The 25,693-nt window shown below is 39.1% G+C and overlaps 1 protein-coding gene across 4 annotated transcripts in view; it reads right to left on the minus strand.

Moving 5' to 3' along the window:
• Positions 1-56: 56 nt before the first annotated feature.
• Positions 57-25,693, minus strand: part of LOC144058039 (protein MTSS 1-like) — a 37,952-nt gene continuing 12,315 nt past the window's right edge. Inside the window, exons 4-16 of one of the 4 annotated variants that reach the window (XM_077576236.1) lie at positions 13,809-13,893; positions 12,814-12,905; positions 12,030-12,104; positions 8,606-8,763; positions 8,358-8,465; positions 8,178-8,275; positions 7,020-7,149; positions 6,328-6,438; positions 4,621-4,848; positions 4,270-4,485; positions 4,024-4,183; positions 3,376-3,645; positions 57-2,378 (exon numbers count right to left, since the gene is read on the minus strand). In XM_077576236.1, the coding sequence (XP_077432362.1) occupies positions 1,861-2,378; positions 3,376-3,645; positions 4,024-4,183; positions 4,270-4,485; positions 4,621-4,848; positions 6,328-6,438; positions 7,020-7,149; positions 8,178-8,275; positions 8,358-8,465; positions 8,606-8,763; positions 12,030-12,104; positions 12,814-12,905; positions 13,809-13,893 (2,249 nt within the window). In that variant the 3' untranslated portion in view covers positions 57-1,860. Of the gene's footprint in view, positions 2,379-3,375; positions 3,646-4,023; positions 4,184-4,269; positions 4,486-4,620; positions 4,849-6,327; positions 6,439-7,019; positions 7,291-8,177; positions 8,276-8,357; positions 8,466-8,605; positions 8,764-12,029; positions 12,105-12,813; positions 12,906-13,808; positions 13,894-25,693 lie in introns of all 4 variants that reach the window. The other 3 variants (XM_077576234.1, XM_077576235.1, XM_077576238.1) reach the window with 3 other exon arrangements.

Consider the following 25,693-nt stretch of genomic DNA (forward strand, 5'->3'; position numbering starts at 1 on the left):
CAGAAATCAAAAGTTGTCCTAATTTGAGAGGTAACTCAATGTACAAAGAGTCAAAGCACATTTATATTTTTTTATTCTATTATATTGCTGACATTGTCATTGCACAAAAGAATAACTAACGCTGTACTTTTGGGAAAAAATTGCCGGCTGAACTGTGTAGACGGATAGATATATCAAACACAATGTGTGAAATTCTAAACCTGAACAACTAAAACAACTTGACTTTTCAATCCTCAGAACATACAGTATAAACTTCTTAAATCACAGGATACAGAAAATAAGCAACTGATATAATATATAATAACTTCTGCTGTAGGATAGTCAAGGAAATATGACCTAGGATGATACACATTATATACAAGTGGACGGCTAAAATGAGAGTATTTTTGGTTATGGCAGGTTTAAATGAAACATTGTGGGCTAGACATTTGGGAAAACTGCACTAAGTGTATCTCCATATCATCAATAATTATAATGATGAAGTGTCTTCATTACAAAGCCAACATGGCTGCGTCAGGCCAGCGAAATTCACATTTTTTTTTCTTTCTAACCAGCCAGCTCTGACAAAATGTAGGTTATAATGTAAATGTAGGTGTGAAATAATAGACCCAAAGTTTGTGGCAGTGGCACTACAGTCAGACACAAACAAACAAAAAAGCCAGAAAAGTCAGATAGCATGGGTGCGAATACCCCTGTTATGATGATATAAACTTAGGACACGTTGCAAAATAAAGAACAAATAAATTAAAATGCTTGTACAGCTAAATAATATTTACAAGCCTCAAATGCAGTCACCATGATCGCACAGTGCTTTAACTGAAACGCAAACACACACAAAGTTTGACATCAAGCATCATGTTGCTTCGACGTCTTAACGTCCTGTAAAAAGAAAACGACAGTATTTCTTAAATAAAACAATTTTGCAGTAGATGCATTTCCATGTCGCCACCGATAGGACATTTCCAACACCAAAGGCTGAGCTTGCCCACAGAATAAAAGATACACATTGTTGCGAAAGAAACACTTTCTTATAAAGTTCTCAGCTAAACTTAAAGAAAGACTCCCATAGAAATATTAAAGTGTTAAACATTATACATATTTTTTTAAACATAGTATTAGTAATATTTATTCGTGAATAACTCCGCAGTGTGAGGCAGTGCTAATGACTTCTAAAAAAAAAATGTTATTAAAAAAAAAAAGGAAAAAAAAGTCTATTAGGGGTGTAAAAAAAACTACAATTTGAAACAGAAGATCGGTTTTGATTTATTGAACGGAATCTAATCATTACATTTTAAAATCGTTGCATCTTTGAATCCTATCATACCCCATATAACGAGAAACGTATCGAATCATCTTTTGTGGAGAGATGCCTAAAGTCAATAAGCATCTACACAACTTACTGTATAATGTTAAGGACAACACTGTGCTCCTAGTACGCATTCTTGTTGAAAGAGAAGATGCCGTAAGCGTCAGGCACTGTGCAGGAGCAGAAGATTGTGAAAAGCAGCAATACACTTTTTTTGGCAACATGGACATATATCAAGAAATACAAATACTGGTGAATCCAAACAAAAAAGCAGCAACCACTTCATGCTGCACTCCACCTCAGGCGGGTCCACAGTGGTGCTGTGAATGAGTGAAAGCACAGAGGAGGGAGGAGCACAGCTTGTGTGCAGCTGCTTGAATGTCCTTGAAGTTCACAATGGTCTGAACACAACTGAATGGTGATCATCACAACCCATTCCTCCCTTCCACTGGATATTGCACTCCATCACTTGCCTTGTTTCCTTATGTCCGGTACATCCAGTCTAAAAAGAACTTTATTGAATAAAATCGTGATGTCACTGCGTGTGGTCATGATCACGCGATCCGAGGTGCTGAGCGGTCATTAGTGCGGGTCCTCTTGAGCTTGACTCCGTTGCGGATGGCCACCAACATGTTGCCATCTGCCTCCTCCCCTGTCTCGGTTTCTCCTCGCTCACTGTGAGGGTGCTGCAGGGCCAGTTGGTTGGCCAGCGGGACGGTGGGTGGATTGCTCGAAGCCTGACCGCTCCAAGACACCACAGACGACGTTCCAACATTGTCGCCTCGTGGAAATGTGGGACAATCTGGACTCCCTCCGATCTCCTCTGCGCCCCGGCCCCCGTTTACCACTCCTGGCATGTTGGGAACTGTTGGAATTTTGACTGGGACTACCGGTGTGCGGATAGGAATGGGACCTGTGCCTACAACTGAGCCTGAGCGGCGGGTGGAAGGTTTGGAGGAAGGGGTGCGGCGGATTGTGGCAACACCTGGTGTGACAATAACTGGACCATGGCCTGTAGAATAGGTGCCAGAGACATTATGGTATCCAGAATAAAAGCCCTGATTTGAACAACCTATAGGGACAGAATCACAAAAGATAGGATATCACAATAAGAAATGTCTTAAGACAGCTCCAGATATAAGAACAGAAGGTATACACAAGATATACAAGACACATGCCTACAAAAGGTAAAAAAAAAAAAAAAAAGTGTTACAGTTATGAGCCAGCTCTTAATTTTTTTATGTGTTCCAAGCCAAAAATTTAATTACAAGCAAACTTCAGATAAGTTGCTCGAGTTAAATGGAAAAACAAATGGAGCAATTAAGATACTGTGATGCTCTCACATGTAGGCAAGGAGAGCCACGGTTGCCTTTTAGCTATCAGTTGGTTATTAAATTACACAATGAGTCAAACACACACAAAATGTGAACACTCGCACTTGAAATTCATTTCAATGCAAAAAAATGGATTTGATTTACAAGTAAACTGAGTTACAAGATTGGTCACGGAACTTTATGAAACCATAAATCAAGATACCACTACACTTAAAAGAACATGTGACAACCATGTTTTGGGTTTGTTTTGTAAAAAAACAAAATTTTTTGTGGGTTTTTCATTTTGACCCAACTTTTTGGGTAAAAAAAAAAAAAAGCAGTTTTGGTCCATGTTTGACCCAGTTTGTTTTTGTTTTGACCCAACGTAGATACACATGTAAATGAAATAACCCCCCCAAAATTGGGTTGTTTTAAGGGTTGATCGTTAAACCCAAAAATTTGGGCCAAAATAAACAGCACAAAAAGTTGTCTGCCCCCTTTTGACCCAACTTGGACTATTTTTGACCCAGTGTTATTAGAGTGACATGCTATTAAAGTGAAGGTCCACGGAAAAATGAAATAAATCACCCCCCGACAACAACAACAAAAAAAACTGCAACAAATAACCGGAATAAAACTAAATTTTCCTGTTATGTAGGTTATACATTTTGACCCAACATTTTGAATAACCCAAAAAGTTGGGTCGGTCTTTTTTTGAGCCAAATATTTGAGTGTATACGTGCGATGTGTACCTACCTGGTGGAGTAGTTGGATAAGGCCCAGAAGATGTATAAGAGTGAGTGGGAGTTGAGGGACAGGTTCCGTTGGGGTAGCCCCCCTGCACAGGGTGAGGAGCATGTGTGCTGGGCAGACCAGCGGTGGAGGCGGGCCGCTTGGTCTGAAACATGCGTCGGTACGACTGGCCGATGTCACTGTTTCTGGGGATGGTGGAGGACTTGTCAAATTCGGACTGCTGTTGCTCAGGGTCCTGTTCCTCGGTCATTGAAAAATAGTCAAAATCGGACACTGGAGAGGGAAAAAAAACAAGAAGTTAATGTACTGACAAATCTCATCTTTAAAGGGTAAGTCAAACCCCAAATTTTCTTTACACAGCCCAACTAGTCTACGAAACAAGGTCCTCTGATTACTATTGCATTTGTGAATCATGAATAAAGCAGAAATAAAATCCACCAATTTTTATCCCTTTTGCCACTTTCTGTCGACCGAAAATGACATCACGGTTGCTCAGGGCTCCGGTAACGACCAATCACGGCTCAGCTTGCAAACGCAACATTAATCAGAATGCCGCGTTTAGATTAGTGTGGCTGCATCGAACATATTATTGTAAAGAAAATGTTTGGGTTTACTTCCCCTGTAAAAATGGTGGTGATTTCTTTGTGTTACCTTGTGAGGGTATCGTGTCCTCAGAGCAACAGGGTGTATTGGTCTGAGTGTTGTATCCACTGGAGCACTGGATCGAGTCCCGGTTGGACCTCTGGGTGTCCAGTTCCAGGTCTCTCGATAAGGCCAGAGCCAGCACATCATGGGCCTCAAGCTCGCTAGGCTAAAGTCATGAGGAGGAGACTCAGTACAATTCACTCAAGGTGAGGTATGGTGACATGAGAAGGCAAAGAGATATGGAAAAGTAACCTTGACTGATGCAGTCCTGTTCCTTTCCTCCACTAACACCTTTTGAGGCGTTTGCATCTCAGCTCGAACCGGAGTAGCGGTCGAAAGGCTTTGCGCTGCGCCGCTTTCCCTGCTTGTAGCACCATTACTGTCCATTACAACTGGAGGCCCCTTGTCCTTTTTCTTTCGCAATGTATTAACCATGGGCTGGTCATATGGCCCTGGCTTTGCCCAGTCCTGAAAAGAAACACATATTTTAATTTCGGCCAAGATAAAACATTAATTATAAACACTGGACAGCAGCAGTTCTTTTTTCTTGTTTTTCTTTTGCATAGCATGTTGATCAGACCCCAAAACATCTTCAAGACAAACCTTCCAGCTGGGAACACGAGAGGAAGGCATCATGGGAGAGCCCATCGGGCAGTTGTGAGGGAAGTCTGGCAGGAGTGCTGATGCGGGACGTGACCATGATCGTGTCGGGCAGGAGGAGGAAGAGGAGGATGGAGGGAAGAAGGGGAAGGCTGTGCTGGAGCCAGAGCTCAAACTCCCACCATTGGTAGGGGAGTTGGCTGGGCTGTAGTGGTCAAAGCCGTTGGACAGCTGCTTGTGTATGTTGGTGGATTAGAACAAAACGAGACAACAGAAACAAACAATGGGATGATTGACTGAAATGATAAATGGTATAAAATAAAAGCAAAAGACCAAACAGCACATTAAAGGGTTACTTGACTCGTTGAGCCATTTTCAGCAGGAAAAAAAATTATATTTTGTCCAGAGAATGAATTTGATAACTTTGTTATATTTCTTGTACAATTAATAACTAAAAACTATTTTTTTCCACTTGCTGTCGACTGAAGATGACATCACCTGTCAGGTAACTGACCAATCATGGCTCAGTTACTTGACAGGTGATGTCATCTTCAATCGACAGCAAGTGGAAAAAATAGTATTTAAAGGTATTAATTGTACATGAAAAATAATGAAGTTACCAAATTCATTCTGGACAAAATAATAACTTTTTGCTGTTGAAAATGGCTCAATGAGTCAAGTATCCCTTTAGATGGGAGAACTACATTGTGGATGAAATGTAACTAGTAATTTGAAATTTCAAATTGCATTTTAGTAGGCTTTATATAATCAGGATTTTTCAGCCTATCAGTTAAGCGATCGAGTATGAAAAAAAAGAAAAGAACGATAACTAACCACCAATTTAATAAGAAGATGAAGCAATCAATATATCTATTTAAATAACTTTTATATCTACTCTTCAGTCGACCGCCACCCTTCACAGGGGATAGGGACTGGCCCAGCCCAAGAATAGCAAAAACCCACTGTCCACATCTATATATATTTTTAAAGAGGTTAATCTTGTTTTTTTTTTTCTTCAGAAAACACACACACATATAATTGACGTCAATTTAAATGCACGGGGGAATAAAAAATCCTTCAAAAAATGCTAATAAACATTAAATATAATGTGATGTCTTATTTTGTGTAACACATAAGTGACATCATTGATCGATTGGGCAAATTAAGACATTAGAGGTGAACATATATAATTTCTTTCAATACATGAAACGAAGGAATGTTATTACAAATTTTTAATGCCAAGTTACCTTTCACCCACTCTGTATATCAAAATGGCACAGAGCCCCTCAAGGTGACATGGAAGGAGAGAAAAACAAAGTGTTTTCCAAAGTATTCTTTGCATTCCCTCACAAAAACTTTGAAAAACGAAAAATAAATGTGTGTTTTTTTTTTGCGAGGGAGCACATACGGTAGTTTTTCTTCTTCCGTATCACCTTGGGCTCTGTAAAATGGCACAACATAATGAAGAACAGCTAAAAGAAAATAAATGGTTTAACTGAAAAGACAAATAATGGAAATGACATTGGAGTTGGAGTCCTTATTTATGACATACCAGCCTTTCCTTTATCCCGTCAGAATTTTATTGTCATGTGAGGGAAAACAGCCATGTTGACGTCATGTGTAGCCAAGTATGAGGTTTTAGTACGATGCAGGTTGCAGGCAAGGATGCAGGTAACTGACTCTCTATGTAACAGTGGATGAGTGTTTCACCTTTTCAAGAGTATGCAGAGCAGCTGCTGCTAGAGAAGGGGGGTCCCTGCTCAGGTCACTGTGAAGTTGCTCATACTCTGACACATCAGAGGAGCTGGAACTGGCACAAGGCTGGGACAGCGAGCAAAGCAGCAGCACGCGGGGCAAAAGGTGGCACAAGACGACAAACACAAACAGACGGACAGAATGGCAAAGACAGCCAGACAAGCAGTATGTTAGATAGCACAGGCAACTTTTCTATAGATCTCAGCAGTTAGTCGGATGTGCAGTCATGTGACCATACAGGCGGTGGAGAAGGTGCAGCAGGGAGTGCATTCAAATTAAAGGCAGTTATGTTGGGATGTTTTTTTTTTTTTTTTTTTACTGTATCTCAAGAATGAGATCCGCAATAAAAGTGCACCCAGCCTACTGTGTGTAAGATGCACATTTGGTAAAGATATTAACTCAGGATGCTTGAGCCTTTCCAAACCACATTTTCTCACAGCGGTGGACTGCTTTATAGTAGTACAGGAATGACCTGCTTTGCCCTGGGCTACAATAGAAGCACAAATTTCCTGTGCAGTCGAGCTATAATAACCTCGCCACAGTCACGTTAGTTATTGCTCATTAGGTAGAGAATTAACGTCTAGATCCCCCACTTAGATTGTTAATCAGACAACATCTCACATACTGTACATATGAGATCTCCTCACCTTGCTTTTGGCCGGCATTGGCGACGACGACTTGGAGGATGTGCACTGGTCATGCGATGAGGAGACGAAGCCAGAGTCGTGGGAGGAGATGCTGGAGAGTCGAGCCGGGGCCTGCTGGGACAGCGTGGAGCTGCGGCACCGTTGGCGAGGTTGATGGTGGTGGAAGAGGTGGTGTGAGGAAGAGGAGGAAGAAGAGGAGGAAGGAGAATGAGAGTGAGAGTGAGAGCCGCTTGAGCCCCTGGAGTCACTACTGTTAACACTGTTCAGACTACTGTGACGGGTGAAAGGGGAAGGAAGGGACGTTGACAGGAAGAGCGAAGAACCAAGGGCAGCCAAAGAGGCGAATAAAAAAAATGGAATTTGCATAAGGAGTCGAGAAAAAGAGGAAATGAGGAAGGCAGGGAATTGGAGTGTGTGGAGGAAACAGAGTAGAAAATCGTTAACACAGACCATCATGATGTACCAAAAGGTATTGGATCAGTGAGGCCAATTCCTTTCCTTTAACAACTTTTGGCTAGTCTAAAATCATCCACTGTTCAACTCACCTGGCCCATACGCTCTTAAACTGCCCAAAGGGTGTTTGTTGTGTGTCCGTACTACACTGCGGCAATCGCCTAATGTTGACATTATCATATCATATTAATTGGTGAAAAAGCATTAGCACTAGTGGACTTTTTTCCCCCCCCACCCGTGATGAGCATTTCTGCATGCTGATAGTGGCTTGGAGTTTGGAAGCATAGATCACAAATAATTTGTTATAATTTGATTGTGTGTATTAGATCACATGTGGCATAGCATTGGTAAACCTGATCAACACTCACTCACTTTGCACCAGCTTCAAACATGGGTTCAGTCATGAGCACAGTATTGTTGAAGAAATTAATTTAATTTGATTAATTAAATACAGAATGCAAAACTACATGCTGTTTCAAAGTAGCTTGCTCGATGAGCCACACAGCAGTCACTCCCGATGTTAATTTCACATGTGACATGTTTTCTCCTTCTGTCACCAATGTACACAGTGAACCATTAATAACATAAGTTGCAGCAAATATCCACCACTAGAGGGCACAACAAAGATGTTTGCAGATAAATGTACTACACCTAATTTAAGAATGATGTCCTATTTTTGTTGTTGTGTTTACATTGTGTTTTTACCTGCACACGCTGGACTTCCTGGACGTATTGGTGCTAGGGGAAGAGGGTGGAGTTTGGTATGACCAACTATAGTCTGAACCTTTCAGATCCAAGATCACCTGAGAGGAGCAATCAGGATTAAAATTGTACATATGGTGTACCATTTGAAAGAGATTATATAAATAAAAAAAACTCAATTACTTGTTCACTGGCAGGGGGTAGCTTGTGGGGATCAGAGGTCAGTGATTTGAGGTCATCAGAGATGGCCTGGAGATGGGTTACCTCTCCCAAAATTGAAATCTCCTCATCCTGTAAGAATCATTCGAAGCAGAGCAGAGTCAGCAGTCAGCCATCATAATAAGTCGTGACACAAGCAAGAGTTGTCCATGTTATGCAAATGTGTGTACAAAAACCTATAGTCGATGTTAACGCTACAACTTACTACATACCACAACAGGCCGCAGCATTGCTACGAAAGAGCAGAATCTTTGTCTCTCCTCTATTAGTGCTTTCCTCAGGGCCTCTTTCTCAATTTCTTCCAAAAGAATGTATTTGTCGTTGACATCCTGCATCGCACAGTCCAACTGGGGCAGGATATCGCCACGACCTGCCACATAAAACACAAAAATAAAAATGCAGATGGAGAGAAGAAAGAGAAGACGATGAAGACTTTAGAGTGTCGATCCCAAAGTGAAGAAATTCACTGGTTACAGCAGCGAGTAAGAATATACAATATTATGAGGACAAAATAAATAACAAGCACCCATTGCCATATTTTTTGGACTATAAGTTGCTTGAGAGTAAAAGTCATACTAGACACAAAATGCATCATGAAGAAAAAAATATATATATATATATATATATACACACACATATATATATATATATATATATACACACACACATATATATATATATAAGTTGAACTGTACTGTAAGTCGTGTTTTTACGGCAAATGTATTTTACGAATACAGATACAGAGACACAACATCCTTGTTGACCAATCATTTTGACAGCAGCAAAAGAGTCCCTGTTGGATTCGAAACTTTTCCACTTCCAACTACGGAAAGGTTTTTCTTTTTAGTTTAAAATGGCTTACCTTAACTTGAATGTGTCGCATTGTGGCCAAAGGTGTAATCTTTTGTGGTTATTGCGCCTTTATAATAATAAATCCTAGTGGTGACGGATACCGAATTGCTAATTTAGCGAGCTAGCTCTTTCCATCACACATTAGTTGCCACGACTACTTCTTTTTCTTCTTCTTCCATCCCTTGCTCTACTTGCTTTTGGTGGTTTGAAAATACTTTGGTGCCTTACTGCCACTTTCACATTTAGGTAAGCCATTTTAAAGTAAAAAGAAAAAACATTTGTGGTTAGAAGCAGAAGTTTCAAATCCAATAGTTAAATATTTGCTGCTGTCAACACGATTAGGGAACGGTGATTTTTTTGGTGTATTCACTACAGTAAAAACACATCACATCTTACAAAAAGTTGTTTTTTGTTAACTTGATGCCTCTTGTAAACAGCATTTTTTCCCTCTGTCACCTAGTTTGTTTTTTAAAATACCGTATATATTGTTTTAAAATATAAGTCGCACCTGAGTATAAGTCACATGACCAGCCAAACTATGAAAAAGAAGTGTGACTCATAGTTACAAAAATACGGTATTTAAAAAAACTAAACAGGTGACGGGGAAAAAAAATGCTGTTAACAAGGAGCATCAAGTTAACAAAAAAACAACTTGGTGTAAGATGTGCTTATGTTTTTACTGTAGTGAATATTGCACATACTGTAGGTGGCCTTTGTGTGTGTACATGTGTGTGTGTGTGTGTGGGCATGTATGTGTGTGCGCGCGCGCATGGGCTACGTTGATCATGTTAACGATTACATGATTTTTTTGACTAATGTAGGTGCATAGAATATTGGAAAGATCATTTTTTGACTTGACTTTACCTTTAAATAGATATTAACATGCTTCAATCTATTTTATGTCTGTTAGCTAAAGGTGTTGAGTCGTATTTGGTGTGTTTGTGCGTATATAATTTGACTTCCTTTGCATCAAGAAATGAATCATTCAGGCTGGGGCAAGTTTAACATTGTTTTCCCCCTGCAGCTATGTAGTCAACATTAGCCATACATGATTAATACAATGCGGTTCTTTGAAGAGACCACATGCACAGAGCTTTCATTTCTCTATCAGACCTATATTTACCTTTTTAATATATTTCAACTGACATTGAAATATTGTTCATAGAGAAATCAGTGAAGGGATACAAAAGATTGTATGCACACACAGATGAATGCACATGGTCATATGCAATACCTCAGTCACAGCCAACAGACTTTAACACACTCCCTGCATCACTCATCTGTGTAAGCTCTACCCAATGAACACGCTAGCCTCCATAAAAAAAACAAAAACATCACACAACACACTGACTGATAACTTTTTACATTTATTTCTTGTCAAGTTGTATGAACTGTTAACCACAATAATAATTATCAACAAATTCTTACAAGTTTTCACTTGTGAATAATTTAGCTAACAAGAAAGCAGTGGGAACTGAACTGGCATACTGCCTGTGTATGTACATGTGATTTCACATACATTCACACGCGATTGACATGCACTCACACACGATTAACCTCTCTAAGTTGCACATGACCAGTGATTACATTAAGCCACAGTCATGGGCTGTTTGTTACAACCTTGTGTACATACACCGACTATAGTTTAGTCTTGTCTTAAGAGTTGAGGTTACAGCTAACCACTGTTATGGGCAGCTATTATTATTATTGTATTAATGGCTGTTTTGGTGTTGTGGCTCATCCATTGTATCCCAAACTACTAGAAAGACAATGTTTATGTTGCTTAGTCTGTATGTTGACAAAAACCATGAGAACTGCACATTAGTGCAAAGTATCATAATCTGATTTAAAGATAGGTGGACGTTGACGTCTTTTCTGCTCTCAGCCTGCTAGAAACACATTCACTTTTTGTGCTTACCAATACGGAGCCTGGAAGCCACGGAAAGTGGAGAGTCTGAGGTTTAATTCTACATGCTGTGTAACCGCACAGCTTGAATGAGAAAAGCCGTGAGAAAACAAAGGAAAGGAGGCAGAGGAAGACGCATTTAAAGAGAAGACACTGGGTCTCAGTTACCTAGGATATGACTCTGGCTGGAAGTGTTCGGTTTAGGTGAACGGTTTGGGATTTTTTAATAGGTTAAAAAAAAGAAGAAAAAAAAAAGAATATGGCTCCTAAATCGGTAGCATCTAGCCAACCGATATACCGTATCAGCTCATTTTGATGTCTTCTTTACAATGGAACAGTCTTTGCAAAGCATTACAAACATCTACCTATGCATTGACACTGACTAACTTACTCAAAATATCAGCTCCAGGAAGAGAAGGATGTTTATCAGAACCACGTGAGAACAACTGAAAGAATGATACCTTTCTTTTGGAAGTGTCTCAATTGTGGTCAGTCAGTACTGTATGTTTAATTTACTGTAACTTGCTGTGCAGAACAACAAGCAATAACTACAATCTCTTCTTTACAAGTTGTACAGTTTAACACACAGTTTAAAAATGTTAAATTATAAATATCCCAAAACAAAGTGGAGGGAAATGTCATCAATTACTTTCTGCAGCACATTTTTTTTTTACGTGGGTACCTGAGCCAAGAGAACTTAAGAGAGAGAGAAAAAAACCTGCCTTGTGCAAGCTACCAAGTAAGGCAATGTTTAGCTGTACCAGATTTGCACAAGTCATCGTTCAGGAAAAAGTACTTCTCCACACATCACCGTGTTCCTACTTTTAAAATACTACTTCTAAAATATTAAGATGAAAGCAAAATAAGTGTGTTTGTACCTTTCTTTGCTTTCTTCTGAAGTTTCAGCGTGTCTGATGACTTTTTCTTGATCTCCTGCCGAGCTCTCTTATATTCTAGATAAGACAAACATAGTAAAAGTGTGTGCAGGAAATGAGTTAAATGTCCCTCAATGGCAAATGGCAGATTTTGTGTTTTTAGGTCATTCGTACTGCCTATCAGAAGTTTGCAGCATTCCTTTAAAACACTTTTAATAGTTGCATCTCATTCGCTATACAGCCAGTAACACTATCTGTGAAGCGATTATAACTGTTAAGCAGTTAGGAAATGGACAGCTCTTCATGTCCCACCATGTTTGTTTCCAGCTGAAGATATTGGGTTGGATGGTTGTGTTTTAAATGGACTTTGAGGTTCACCGTGTCGCGACTTTCTTCATACAAATGCGACATACCAGCTTGTTGACGTTAGCCGGTCGTTTCGCGCTCATCTGGCTTGAATCCAAAACAGTCCCACTGTGGCGCTAAGCTATGGAACAGATTCCATTGATTCCGCTCAACTTTCTGTCATCGTACCGCCATCGAAAAACGCAGCTTCGAGAACGCAAATTCTTTCGCACCGTCTGTGTGTGCCGCCTCACACAGCGGTGAGCCAGATGACTGACAAAAGAAGGAACGAAGTAGTGTGACAAATACCCATTTAAATGATAAGTTATCCGATCTGGGGGAAAAAACTATTGTGTCCATTTATTTATCAAACAATAAGACAATAAAATAATTATCGCGACAGGGCCACGCATACTATGTCAGTGAGCTATGACTGTTCTACCTCTGGCATGGTCCTTATCCAAAGTGTAGACACCTCTTTTCCACTCCTCCATCTGCTCTTGTAGGGGGTTGATCAAAGCTTCCAGGAAGGTCCTGTAGATAAAACAAAACAAGTTACTCGCATTTGATCCTGAAAATGATAGAAAATTGACAGGCATTCCATTTTTGTGTACTTTATTGAAACTGTGACACGTTTCATTTTCATGTTACAACCTTACTCTGTAAAGTTTATTGACGTATATTCCAGAAATTACAATCAAAAGGGGATGTCTATTTTTATCAACCATTAACAGGCAAGAAACCGGGCAACGGTGTTTATAGCCAACCGTCACAGTAAAATGTTAGAAGCTTGTGCAGTCATATTCGTCAATCATTACCTAACTGAGTCTCGAGACATTTGTGCATTTATGAATGTGTTTAAAAAGCTGCGAGTGCTCGGCAGCTGCAGGCTTAGTGCATACACCTAAAATTAGACTGCAACCCTCACTTGCAGACATTTCTCTGTCTGTCTCTCTGTCTGTCTGTCAATTGGAGCCCCCACCCATGTACACGGGCCCTGCTATGGAGATCCAAGAGGAATGTGCTGAAATGCCACCTGAAATTAGAGCCTCTTGTCTGGGTAGCGTGTGTGTGTGAAACGGAGACAGATATGTGGTGTGCATGTGTGAGGGTCTACACTAAAACATGCATCGTCCTTTGACCAGTACAGCACTACAGGGGGCATTCCAGCACAGAAGAGCACATGACATCAACACTTGGCGCGTTGAGCGACATCACATGTGCAGAGATGTTTATTGGGGGTCGAAAAACACCAAATGTGTTGAGTTACGGCATACTCCGTGGTGGCAGGCTTGATTGTACATGCAAAGCTAGACAATCTTACATTCCAGTCAAGCACTGACCAAAACAGTGCTGGCATGTAAATAAATGTCAGTAGTGTGGTACTTGAGCAAAGATAGGTGCCACACACATTCACACGCAAATTCAATTCCTTACATGGAGAACTGTTTGAATTTAGCCTCAATGCTGCGATGTCTCATGCACATCCTGGTCAAAGCTGATCCGATGTCTCTGGTGCCTCCTGAAAGACAAAAATGGACAAACACACACAATTAATGCAAGTTTAGTGAATCTGTGCCAAAGGAAATGTTTGGTTGTAGCGAGAAAAATAATTTCGTCAATGTACATTTTTTCACCGGACTAAAACCTTCATTAATAAACTATTACTAGTATGCAGTATGCATTTTTGCCGACTAATGAAGACGAGACAAAATTGTACTTGGGCTAAAATCTATGGATATTTTAGTTCATGAACAAAAACGAGACGAAAATTATATTATTTTGTAAAATCTTGCCTGCTAATCTGTCACTGTGACACACAGCGACACCCACTTTCAAATCTGTAGCTAGTGAGCGCAACATGCACAAACATGGGACAGACAGGAGGTGGATTGACTGTGAAATGTTAAAAAAAAGAAATTAAATTATAGTTATAACGTAACATTAGTCCAACGGCTACAACATTCCAACAAAAATATTAATCCAACCGCTAACTATTGCTGGCTAACTTACTAGCGCTTAGCATGGAGCAATAATAGCCACTTGTTGATATACTGTAATTGTGTGTGAAGTTGTTTTTCATCAAAAAAATGACAGAAAATTTTATGTGAAATAGTTTTAGATCTTAAATGTTCTACATTATCAGCTGACTAAAAAAATATATACAGGGGTCAAATGACTGTCCTGACTAAGACTAGACTAAAATGTTGACTGTTTTTGTTGATAAAACTAGATGAATACAATCATGTTTTTTGGACTAAAATGAAGACTAAAATGGTAGATTTATAGTTGTCAAAAAATGGACTAAATAAAAACGGGATGTGGTTGACTAACAAAACTAACAAGCGTGATTGAAACTGGACTAAAACTGAGGCCAAATTTAAAAATAGTGGATAAAATTAACACTAGTGCAGAGACAGTGTACAGATAAAATACTGTATCTTTTCAAAGGTCAGCATACCACAGTTTCCACGTGACAGTCTATGACTCAACAAAATGAAAAAATAGTCACAAATATGCCTAAAATAGCACTGAGCATTCTAATTCTCTCATGTCGCAAGCAAGGCTGTTGCCAAGGCGGGACGTCATCTGGTGCACATTATTGCTATAATTTAGTTAATTATAATTAGTTTTGTAAACCTAAAATGTAGTTTCAGTTAGGCTTTTTTTTTAAAGCATTTTCATTTAGTTTCATTGACAAAAATGCTTTTTCAATTTTAGTTTCACGGTAGTTATCTCATTAGTTTTGTTAACTAAAATAACCTTGATGACTGATATGAAATACAGTACTTATATTGTGATAATTTTTTTAGCCACATCCTCCAGCTCAACTCATTTGTTAAATTTGTTTAATCGGGCGATTAACATACCCCTTAGGTAATCCGGCGCAACCGGGCATTTTGTCCACAGTACTTGCACATTTAAGTCACATGGAACAGTCAAACCCAAACACCAGTGTATTTCTTGTGATGGGGTGACGCAGCCAGTTGGGTGCATGTGTACTCTAACAAGGAAGTGGAGAGGGCTCTGGTCTGGAGCCATAGCTGTAGCAGCCAGGCCATGACATGCTGACTAGCTGACCCAAAAACTCAACATTTTAAACACAACAGCTCATTATTGAGGCACTTTTACAACGGCAATATATGTGACATCCCTAAAGACGCGTGTCATTTTCTTTCCTGAGGGCTCAGTAGCTGTCCTGTACTGGAAGGCCTCAGGCTGGATGTCTACACAGTGACTTCATGATGGCTGACGGAACCTTTGTGTGACTGCTCAGTGTGACTCAAGTTTCTGTGTGGGACTGATCCTGCGTGTCTTTGTGTCTATTTGCATTTGCACAACTTTTTGTCTGCATGTGGGAAAAGGTTGGGGTCAACAGGTTCTTATGTGTGGATGTGTGGGACTGTGCTATCGTGTGAAGTGTGAATCCCTCTGTTGCAAGCACAACTGGTGCAGCATGCACTTAAAGGTTGGAAACAACGATAAGGCTTATTCGTCCCATCAATCCACCCATCCATCCACTACTAGACAGCATATTATTCTTGAGGGTGAGGCTAACAGATGTCAGCGTACCAAAGGGAGGCCACACGGCCCAAGTAAGTGTTAGTACTGGCAAAATCTATTCATTGCACAGTAATTCAGCAGCTCAGTCAGGGGAAGAGTTTGGTTTCAGCTGATAATGAATTTTTTACTACCACACCCGTACATCTGGATTTGATATGAAGCATATGTAAAGGCAACAGTCGGCTCACAGAAATGTGCCGCATGCCTAACAAGACTACCTCTGTCAAGGGTTGGCAAAGTGACTGCAATACCTGAAATGAGCCATGCAGGCAAACGTGATGGGCAGTCACAAATGGGTCTACTGTACTGTTGATGCTGACTTCCTATGATGGCAAGAGTGTGTAGCTGTGTCAATGTGGCTTCTGCAACAATTGCCAGTTACCATGGAAACTGCATGTGTATGTGTAGCCCTTTTACACTACGTGTTGAAGACGGCATTTGTCACACTTTTTTTCCCCCTGGGTGGCTGTTTTGGATAAACGGTGGGGACAGACTGATTATTGGCTGGGCCAATTATCGGCACTGATATTCAGCATTTTGACGAATATCGGCATCGGCCATTTCGAATAATCCTACGTATATATATATATATACTCTATATATTAGAGAGAGAGAGAGAGAGAGAGAGAGATTAATAAAAAAACAAAAAACAATTTTCTGTAGCAAACAATATGGAGATATTTACTTGAGTTTTTATTTAACTATTGAAGACATGATGCTACTGCCCCTGGAAGATTACTGAACTTTTTGTTAGATTTGTAAAACAAAGGCGTCTATTGACTAATGACTAAGATTTTTTTTAAATTAAACCCAAATATTTTACGAACCCTAAATGTTTAATAAACATATGCTTAAAAAAAAAAAGAGCTGGAGTTTGTACTTTTGAAATTTTTGATGCCAATATATTCCCTTTCAGTGAAAATTAATATCGGCTCCAAATTTTGATTATCGGCGTCCTTGATTACTAATAATCGGTATTGTATTGGCCTTGAAAAAAAACACATCGGTCTATCTCTAATAAATGGTGCTGAGCTGATGTGTGGGGTAAGTGGGGTGGAGTGGGGAATGGGGGTTTGAGGTGGCACAAAGGTAATACCAAAAGTAGTAACAAAGGCAGTGCAAAATCTATGTAAGGGAATGCTGTACTGCCTGTAGAAGGAAGGTGTAAGTTGTAACTTAACCCAGCCCGAAACTTCTCCCTTTGTGTTGCTGTCCAACGAGTATTTTATATGGCACACTAGACTATGACACTGACATGTCATGCATCAAATTATCTGGCAGTGGGATGCAGTGCTGCACGATTGTGCATTGCTTGGCTCTGTGTAAAAGCTAAGGCCAGATAAACGTAAATCTTCTGTTATAGTCTTGCAAAAGAGGCATGTATATACTGTAGCATATTTAACGGTCTGGCTTCCCATATAATACAGTTGAGTTCTTATGATTTTAGGTGCTCTTTGTTTTTAGAAAACTAACTTGAAGCCAATATCAACTCCCTGTCCATTTTCACTAGTACAACAATATTCTGATTAATCCTGGCACAAAGTCCACACTCATGCATTCCTTGCTGTGCAATAGATGTAGTAAAAGCATTCTGGTGGCTAAACGTGAATGCTCCCATGTTATTGTTGGGAAACTGTTGTGGTCCTCTCTCAGGATAAAACTGCATAAAAAATTTTTTATGTACTACTATATAGCTAACCAGCTACAATATATCGTTCTATGGGCACAACCCAACAGAGACACTAACTGTTGGTTGGAACTAGAACAGAAGGATTGTAATAACCTCAGACTTCGAGATTTACTCTTTATTACAACATCGATTAAGCGTCATAATTGTTTTAAAAACCGTGACTGCCTGGTGGAAGGCACTAGAATTGACAAAAGCCCAAGTGGAGCCCTGTGGGCTTTCTCCCCTATGGCATAACCCTGACTTTCAACTTAACAACCAACCGTTTCATTTAAGTGTGTGGGAGCAGAAAGTAATTACACATCTCCACCATCTCTTCTCAGATAATATGTTTATATCATGTACATCCTTGCTCCAAAAATACAATATAAAAAACGGAAATTTTTTTACATTATCTACAAGTTAAAAATATGATAAAGAAAAAAATTCCAACACTTCGGGGTACGCTCCAACCGCCTGTTTTAGCTAAAGATATTAACAAGCTTTCTCCGACAACAAAAAAACTTTCAAAAATATATAAGTTACTTTCATATACTGATAAAATGTCTTTACCCATCTCGAAATGGGAGACAGACTTGTCTATAGCACTGGAACCTGACTTTTGGATTCAAGTTTGTGAAAACGCATTTAAAATGACAAAACACACAAATTTACAACTTATCCAATATAAAATTATTCACAGAACATACATTACTCAATATATGATGAAGAAAATGGGACTCTCAGACTCCGACATTTGTCTCCAATGCTTACAAAACACTACAGACGCTTATGTTCATGCTTTATGGTTATGTACTCCGGTTATGTATTTCTGGACTAAAGTCTTAGAAAAACTTTCCGCTATTTTGGACTGTAGGATACCTTTATCTCCAAACTTGTGTTTGCTAGGTGACCTAACAACAACTGACTTACCACATAAACAATTTCAATCTACACTTGTAGCCCTTACTATCGCTAAAAAAACAATTCTTGTTAACTGGAAAAATAAACAAACTCTGAATATCGACCAATGTTCTAACCTCCTTATAAATCACATTTTAATGGAAAAAATATCTGCCTCAAATAAAAACCAAATATCAAAATTTATAGAAACATGGTCTACGTATATAGAATTTTTTAACCTAATTCTGGTTACTTAATTCTGTCTGTTAGCGAGAGCCACTACATCGTGATAACTTACATTGATGTTTCTGCATTTGGCAATTTATTATTATATTATATTATTAGTATGGGATATTTTTTTAATGGGCTTTAGGTGAACTGATGAATACACACACGCACACACGCACATGCACATGCTCACCCACATACAAAAAAAAAAAATATATATATATATATATATATATGTGTGTATATGTAAATATATTTAAAAAAAAAAGAGAGAAAAAAAACATTTTTATTAATTTTTTTTAAATTTATTTGTTTTTTTTTAAAAAAAGGAGAGTAATGATGATGTCAAATCGAACAATACTGAGCTCTCCTGGGGAAAAAAAAAAAAGAAAAAAAAAAGGATAAAACTGCTGTAAACACACAGCATCTACTCTGTCTAGCATCTTGTGACCTCTGACAGAAATAGACAGTGACACGGTTTCAGTTATGTGCCACACACGCTGTCTCACACGTCAACACGAGCCCGCAAAAACAAGCTGCAAGCACCTCACTGGCAGACGAAGCCACCAAACTGCCGTAAGCGTGTACTCATAAACAAAATAAGTGACATTCCTACATTCTAGTGCACAATAGTGCTAAATTGACCCTTTCAAAAATGTAAGTCGGGTGCAATTGCATTTTGAAGTAAAAAACAAAGGGAGGCAAAAATCTGTTTGAATGACTTGGCTTGCTCTCTGAAAGACAATGACCGTCCGCATCCATGATATTGTGTGGCATTCTACATTGTTCCTTGGTATGTAAAAGCATATTTGAACGTGTGATTGTGTACTTTATATAGAAAGATGTTCTAAAACTACTAGTTAATTACACAATATAAAAGTGAAAATGTGCTGAAGGGGCAGTGTTACATAGATATAATGACAGTGATGGGACCGTGTTCGCTGTGCAACACCAGCCTGCAAATATCAACTTTTTGCCCTATTGCATTATAGCAGCAACTTTCACGAGGAAAGATAAAAAAAATTAAATAAAAATTAGTGCAGGAATCAGAACCAAATGCAGGATATTTACAAAGACAACAGCACAGACAAATTGTAAAAAACTAATTGTTTGTGGACCTGGTCGGTGTGATGTGACATGAATAATAATCAGAAATGGGAATCGTCATTGACTGAAATCAATGATTGATGGAAGTGCCCACCTTTCGGCATGTGCTTCAGCACTTTCAGCGAAGCCTTGAAAAAATGTTCAGACTGAGCACCGAGTAAAGCAGGATTACTTCTGTCGACGGTCCTTCTCAATCCATGTATTTTTGTGAGGCTTCGCATTATCAAGCATTTGCTGAAAGTGCTGAAGCACACGCCAAAAGGTGGGCACTTCCATCAATCATCAATTCCAGTCAATGACAATGCCCAACTCTGATAATCATGACCAGAAATTCAGGCAAACATTCAATCCGAGCTGCTTAGAGGACACACAGGTTGTTTTAATTCCGGCAGCATGTAAAGCAACAGATGTTTGCCAGGGTAGTGGTTACTCTGATAAGAGGCTGGAGACCATACAGCTGGATTCAAACATACGCATATATACTCACCCAGCTGGACTGAGGCACAGTGATCTGTTAGCTCACTAATTAAAGAGCTGAAGGGAACATGAAGGCTACACTAAAAGCTGTTTTTTTCTTTTAATGACGCAATTGTTTTGATTCGGAACTGCTTATTCCCATTTGCAATATTTCTGATGGGAAACCCCAAGTTTTAAATTCAGAGGTCAACCAGCATCCCAGAACAAATTACAGCCTGCTTAGAGTTTCCACTGTTGTACACTTCTGCATAGCTGTGAAAAATGCAGCAGGAATGTTAAACCAATAGTATGTTTTTCTTACCGCTTCTATCAGTGAAAACAAAAAAACACATTTTTGCGGCATTCTGTATCTAAATATTCTTTCCATATAAAAGAATGCTGTTTCTATTTCTCTGCGACACAATACTATCTAAATTTTCCCTCACGCATACAGTCAAAGAATGTAAGAACCACTTTGAAAAACTTACATTTCTTATTTTCGCCTCCATCCTTTGTTTTTCTTCCTTTCTTTTTTATAGCGTAGTGTAGGTTAGACAAATGGCCCCCAGGCCTTAGCTTGGATATTTCTGTAGTACACACTTTCCTTTTGGAGCCGTTGGCATGTCCAGATTGAGCCACCCACATAGCACTGTTAATGGCTCGTGTTTCATTCACTGATTTTATGTGGCTGTGTAATCAGGCTGTCATTATGATGTCTTCACAATGATACAATACATGTATGAAACCCTTTGAAAAGCAATTCGATTTTTTTCCCATTCAAATTGCAGTGAACACGAGAATTTTTTTTAATTATGATTAATCTGTGCTTGAAATTTTGTGAAATAATTCTAAAATGCAGTTTCTCTATACTTTCACTGGTGTAGTGTACTTATTTTGCAAAATAGCAACATTTAAATTGCTAGAATGAATTTCGTTTGTACAATAGCAGTTCTCCTTCGTAAAAAAATGTCCATCATTCGTTCTATCATATGCCTGAATATTGATTGAGAAAAAAATTCTAACAAATTTGGTGATGTGTACGTTGTATGATTTCATGAGATATTTTTCAAAAAGAAGGTATATTAATATTTTTGAGGATGATTCTGTGACTGGTTGACTAGAAGCAGAGGTGCAAGACTATCAATAAGGACATGGCCTTTTTAGAATAATAGCCTGTTGTATCAGTTGTCCTGAATGGTGATGTGCCACTCCCGTAATAGATCAGATGACAGACAGGCAGCTTCCTCAGCGGTCTTACTCTGGCATCCTACACACTCCATTGTCAGAATGTCTAGCCTCAGTGGGAACCCACACAAGCACCGCTGTGGGCAAGCATACGCATACATACACACAAACACCCACCTGCTGCAAAGCGACGGGTTATGACATGCAAAAAAAAAAACAGTTTGAAAACATCTATCAACAGCTGATGACAGAAGAGGAAAATGGGGGGGGGGAGGGGATATGAGCCAGAACAGTTGAATGAAAAGTACCGTTTTTGTGTCAAAATGAAATGCAATGGAGTTGACTGTAGCTCACATTGGTCCATTTTTATGAAAAGTAACTTTGACTCATTCATCTAAATACACAACGTATCAAAAAGCAAGAAAAAAAGAAAATAAGAAGACATCCCACGCTAAGTGGGTGTTAAGTTATTTGAGGGTTGAGTAAAGATGACAGCAAAGAGCAATTTGAATCTTCCACCTCTGTGCGGTTTTGTAGCCTGAATGCTAACGAGGGCTTGAGAGCACAGACAAACAAGAACAGATAGCTGACAAATGGCAATTTTACTGAACAAATTAACGAACAGCTCAATCCCTACGACCTCCCTCTTTAATGTTCCTTACCAACAGATGCAATGGCTGGGATACAATTAAGATAGCAAGAGTGCATTCTGCTCTTCTAAAAAGTGTAAATGAAGTAATAAACAATTTTTCAACATACAATTATGAGCTATTAAAAAAATGACCAAGTGAAAGTGCAAAATATACGTATATTGGTGTACCATGCACAACTCCATATCCATATTGCACAATACACCTGTATAAACGTCTTTGTCCTGACATCAGCCATGTTGGAATGGTACTTATTCATGTTATTTAATCTTTAGATTGACCATCTCATGTCTTATTTACACTGACGTCTTATTAACTCATTCACTGCCATAAATGCATTTGAACTATTTATTTTAGTTTACGTTGTTTTCTACTTTTGTTAACACGAGTAAGAAAACCTAGAACTTTTTTTTTCATTAGTTAACTAGTGAAGTCATGTGATTAATTACAATTAAAAAAATTGTTATCACCTGAAGTCCCTAATTGTTAATAATATTTTATTCTTTAAAAAAAAAGAAAAGAAAAGATTATTAAAAATTAGGGGCATCAGGCAATTAATATTTGTAATCGTAATTAATCGCATGACTTCACTAGTTGACTCACGATTAATCACAAATTTTATGTCTGTTAAAATGTACAATATATTTTTTCTCTCTCTAGGTTTTCATACTCTTGTTAACGAAAGTTAAAAAAAAATGTTAAACTAATAGAAATAGTTCAAATGATTTTTGGACGTCTATAGCCGTCAATGGCAGTGAATGAGTTAAAGATAAAGCTTTGTATAAAGGAGACCACAACAATCTCGCCTGTACAATGTGCCCAACTAGAGAAGGGATAGTCCTCTAGTTGGGCATACTGGTGATAATTAAAACCAGATAAACAGAAGAAACCAAGCAGTTTGGAAGTACAACACAACACAACACTGCCTTGTTTGAAATAATGACCAACAGATTACACCCACCCAATGTGCAAGTGAGGTGACATTATCCAACCCAGCGTCACCCCATATCCATCCGCCCGCCCACATACACACAAGGTCTTCACACAAGCACATCATTCATTCAGAGAGCTTCATGAAGTGTCTATAGCGCAACAAAGAACAATCAGGACAAGTCACTAACTGAGTGGCTTCAACAGTTACTACAAGTATTGCACAATTCCCAAAACTATGAAGTCAAGCGATTCTTTCAATGACTTAGATCAGGTTTTGCCCAAACGAGAAATTTAGTTCCCTTTTGAGCTGATTCATTTGCGTTGACTGTCTCTTTTAATTTTTGGACGGTATGATGTAAGTTTCCGTCATTTTTGTAAATGTTAGTTTAAATAGTAGGGAAAAAAACGCGAATCAAATGAAAAACTATTTCTGTCAGAAAAATTGCGATTCAATTTTTTCCTGAAATCGATCAGCCCTGCAAATACAGACATGTATCGATTGCCGCACCAGCACAAATGTGAAAGGCACGCATCCCAAGTCTTGTTACAGTTCCCCAAACAATTCACACACAAAAAAACGACTTTTGTTTATCGTCTCAAGGCCTCTCAACCTTCTACCATTTTGGCTTAAAGTTCCTCATGATTAAGTTTAGTTTGCTTGAGTTGACACACCACCTGATAAACACCTAGCTTGGCAAGCATTAGTGCAGATAGGCCTGCCAATACAAAAAAAGAAAACACTGCAGAAGGCAAGAAAACAAAAGACAGAATGTGCTAGACAAAGTGCGAAAAGAGCAAAGTCTTTCATTTTTTGTTGTCCAACATGAAAGCCAAAGTTCCTGTCAAAGTCACACAGACGATGGCCAGATTAAATGCTCTTGTTTTATTTGGGTTTCAGTCAAGGTCCTGTAAGGTAGCAGCACCATATCTATGAAACCTTGTGTGAGAATATAAGAGCTGACATGGTAGTACAGAACAGAGGTTGGCTTGTTGGCTGGCGGACGAACGTCTACGGGGACTGTGGTCTTCAGTACAAATGTTCAGCATTACTCGTTAAAAGAAAGGAAAAACTATATTTAGAAAACATGGGACCACTTTCCCAACACGACTCACTGGTTTGATCAGGTTCATGTTTAAACAAAAACAGAGTGCAAACAAAGACAACACCCGCAAACATCATTGGTGACACACATATGCACCAATGACTCTTTCTCTGACTCGAAGATGTTTAGCCTATTTTCCTGTGTCTTGAAATATTTTAGTCCACGTTTGTTTTTTCTGTCCTTGTCAATAAACAGCCGTCCTCGCTCTGAAGCGCACATACTTCGGTATCCTTTAATTCCACGGCAAGGACATTTTGGAGCCCGTCTGTCAGTTTTTTATTGTTCAGTTGGCTACTGAAAAGTTTTCAGATGGCTGCAGTGTACAACTACACAAACTTCACGCGGCATTAATGGAATTGTACTTTTTCCCGTGCTTGAGGGTGTGCACACAAGGTTGCGCAAGCTTGTACTTGTCAAAGAGCTCGTAAATCTATGGCTGAGTGTGTTTTTGACCATTTAGGTGGTTTAATTGCTGGCTCCAGTGATTTGTAAGTTTCTCAGGACGGGGTCAGGTCAAACGTTGAGAACAGAGACTTGATTCAGCGCCATGCGCCTGCCTTGTACAGAGGAGGAGATTCTAAGCTCGATAGAGGACAGACAACGTACGCGCTCAGGCTAAAAGTGAAAAAGAGGACAAACTTTTCAAAGGAGGCATTGAGGCAGGGGACTAATTCAGGATCTGAGGTTGCTCTGTAAGAGAAGCCAAGCAATGAATTGAGCAGGGCACAGAGGGAAAGCCCTTTTTTTCCTCTCCATATACACAGCTCTCTGGTCACAGGGAGAATTGAAACATACGCCAATGCACAAACAGAGGAATTGCATTATGTTCATTAGCATTTGTATTTTTTTCCATTTATATATATAAAAAAAACCTGTCAGTTGTTTAATGAAACCAAGCAGGCTGTTTTGTTTGAATGAGTGATAAGCGCTCTGCAGCACAGACTAAAACGAGGTGACAGGGAACGGCAGGGTCTCTGATGAGCACATAACTTGGCAAACCCAAGAGCAAATGTGTTTAGCGTGTGCTGGAGAAAATGTACACAAATGCACACGCTAACTCTTATGCACACACTTGTGATGTGAACAGTCCAGTGCACTCCATGGCATACATGGGGTTTAATGTTAAGTGTTTTGGCCCCTTTTAACTCCTATTATCAAAGACCGTATTGAGTTCATGTAGACTAACACTCATTACTAAGCTCATATATGCCTTTTAGAGTTTTGGACCCTGCTGTTCCTCATCTACGTTTAATGAACTCTGAGCTATTAGTGTACATTAACTCAACTTTCCCATGTCTACTTGCACGACCTTTTGCCTAATATGGACCCTCATTAAGCACAACAAAGAATTCGCCCGAAAGAGTGGTTGAAATGTGAATTGTAAAATTGTGCACAATATTATGTTTCCTTTACTAACACAGGACTTTGTGATTCACCGTGTGTTTTTAAATCTACAGCATACATTTAAAGAAATCATTCTTGTGCTCAATATAAACGAGTACACTCCAACAGATTTGGAAAAAAAAG

This window comes from Vanacampus margaritifer, chromosome 9 (assembly GCF_051991255.1).
Source record: "Vanacampus margaritifer isolate UIUO_Vmar chromosome 9, RoL_Vmar_1.0, whole genome shotgun sequence".
Classification (NCBI taxonomy): Eukaryota; Metazoa; Chordata; class Actinopteri; order Syngnathiformes; family Syngnathidae; genus Vanacampus; species Vanacampus margaritifer.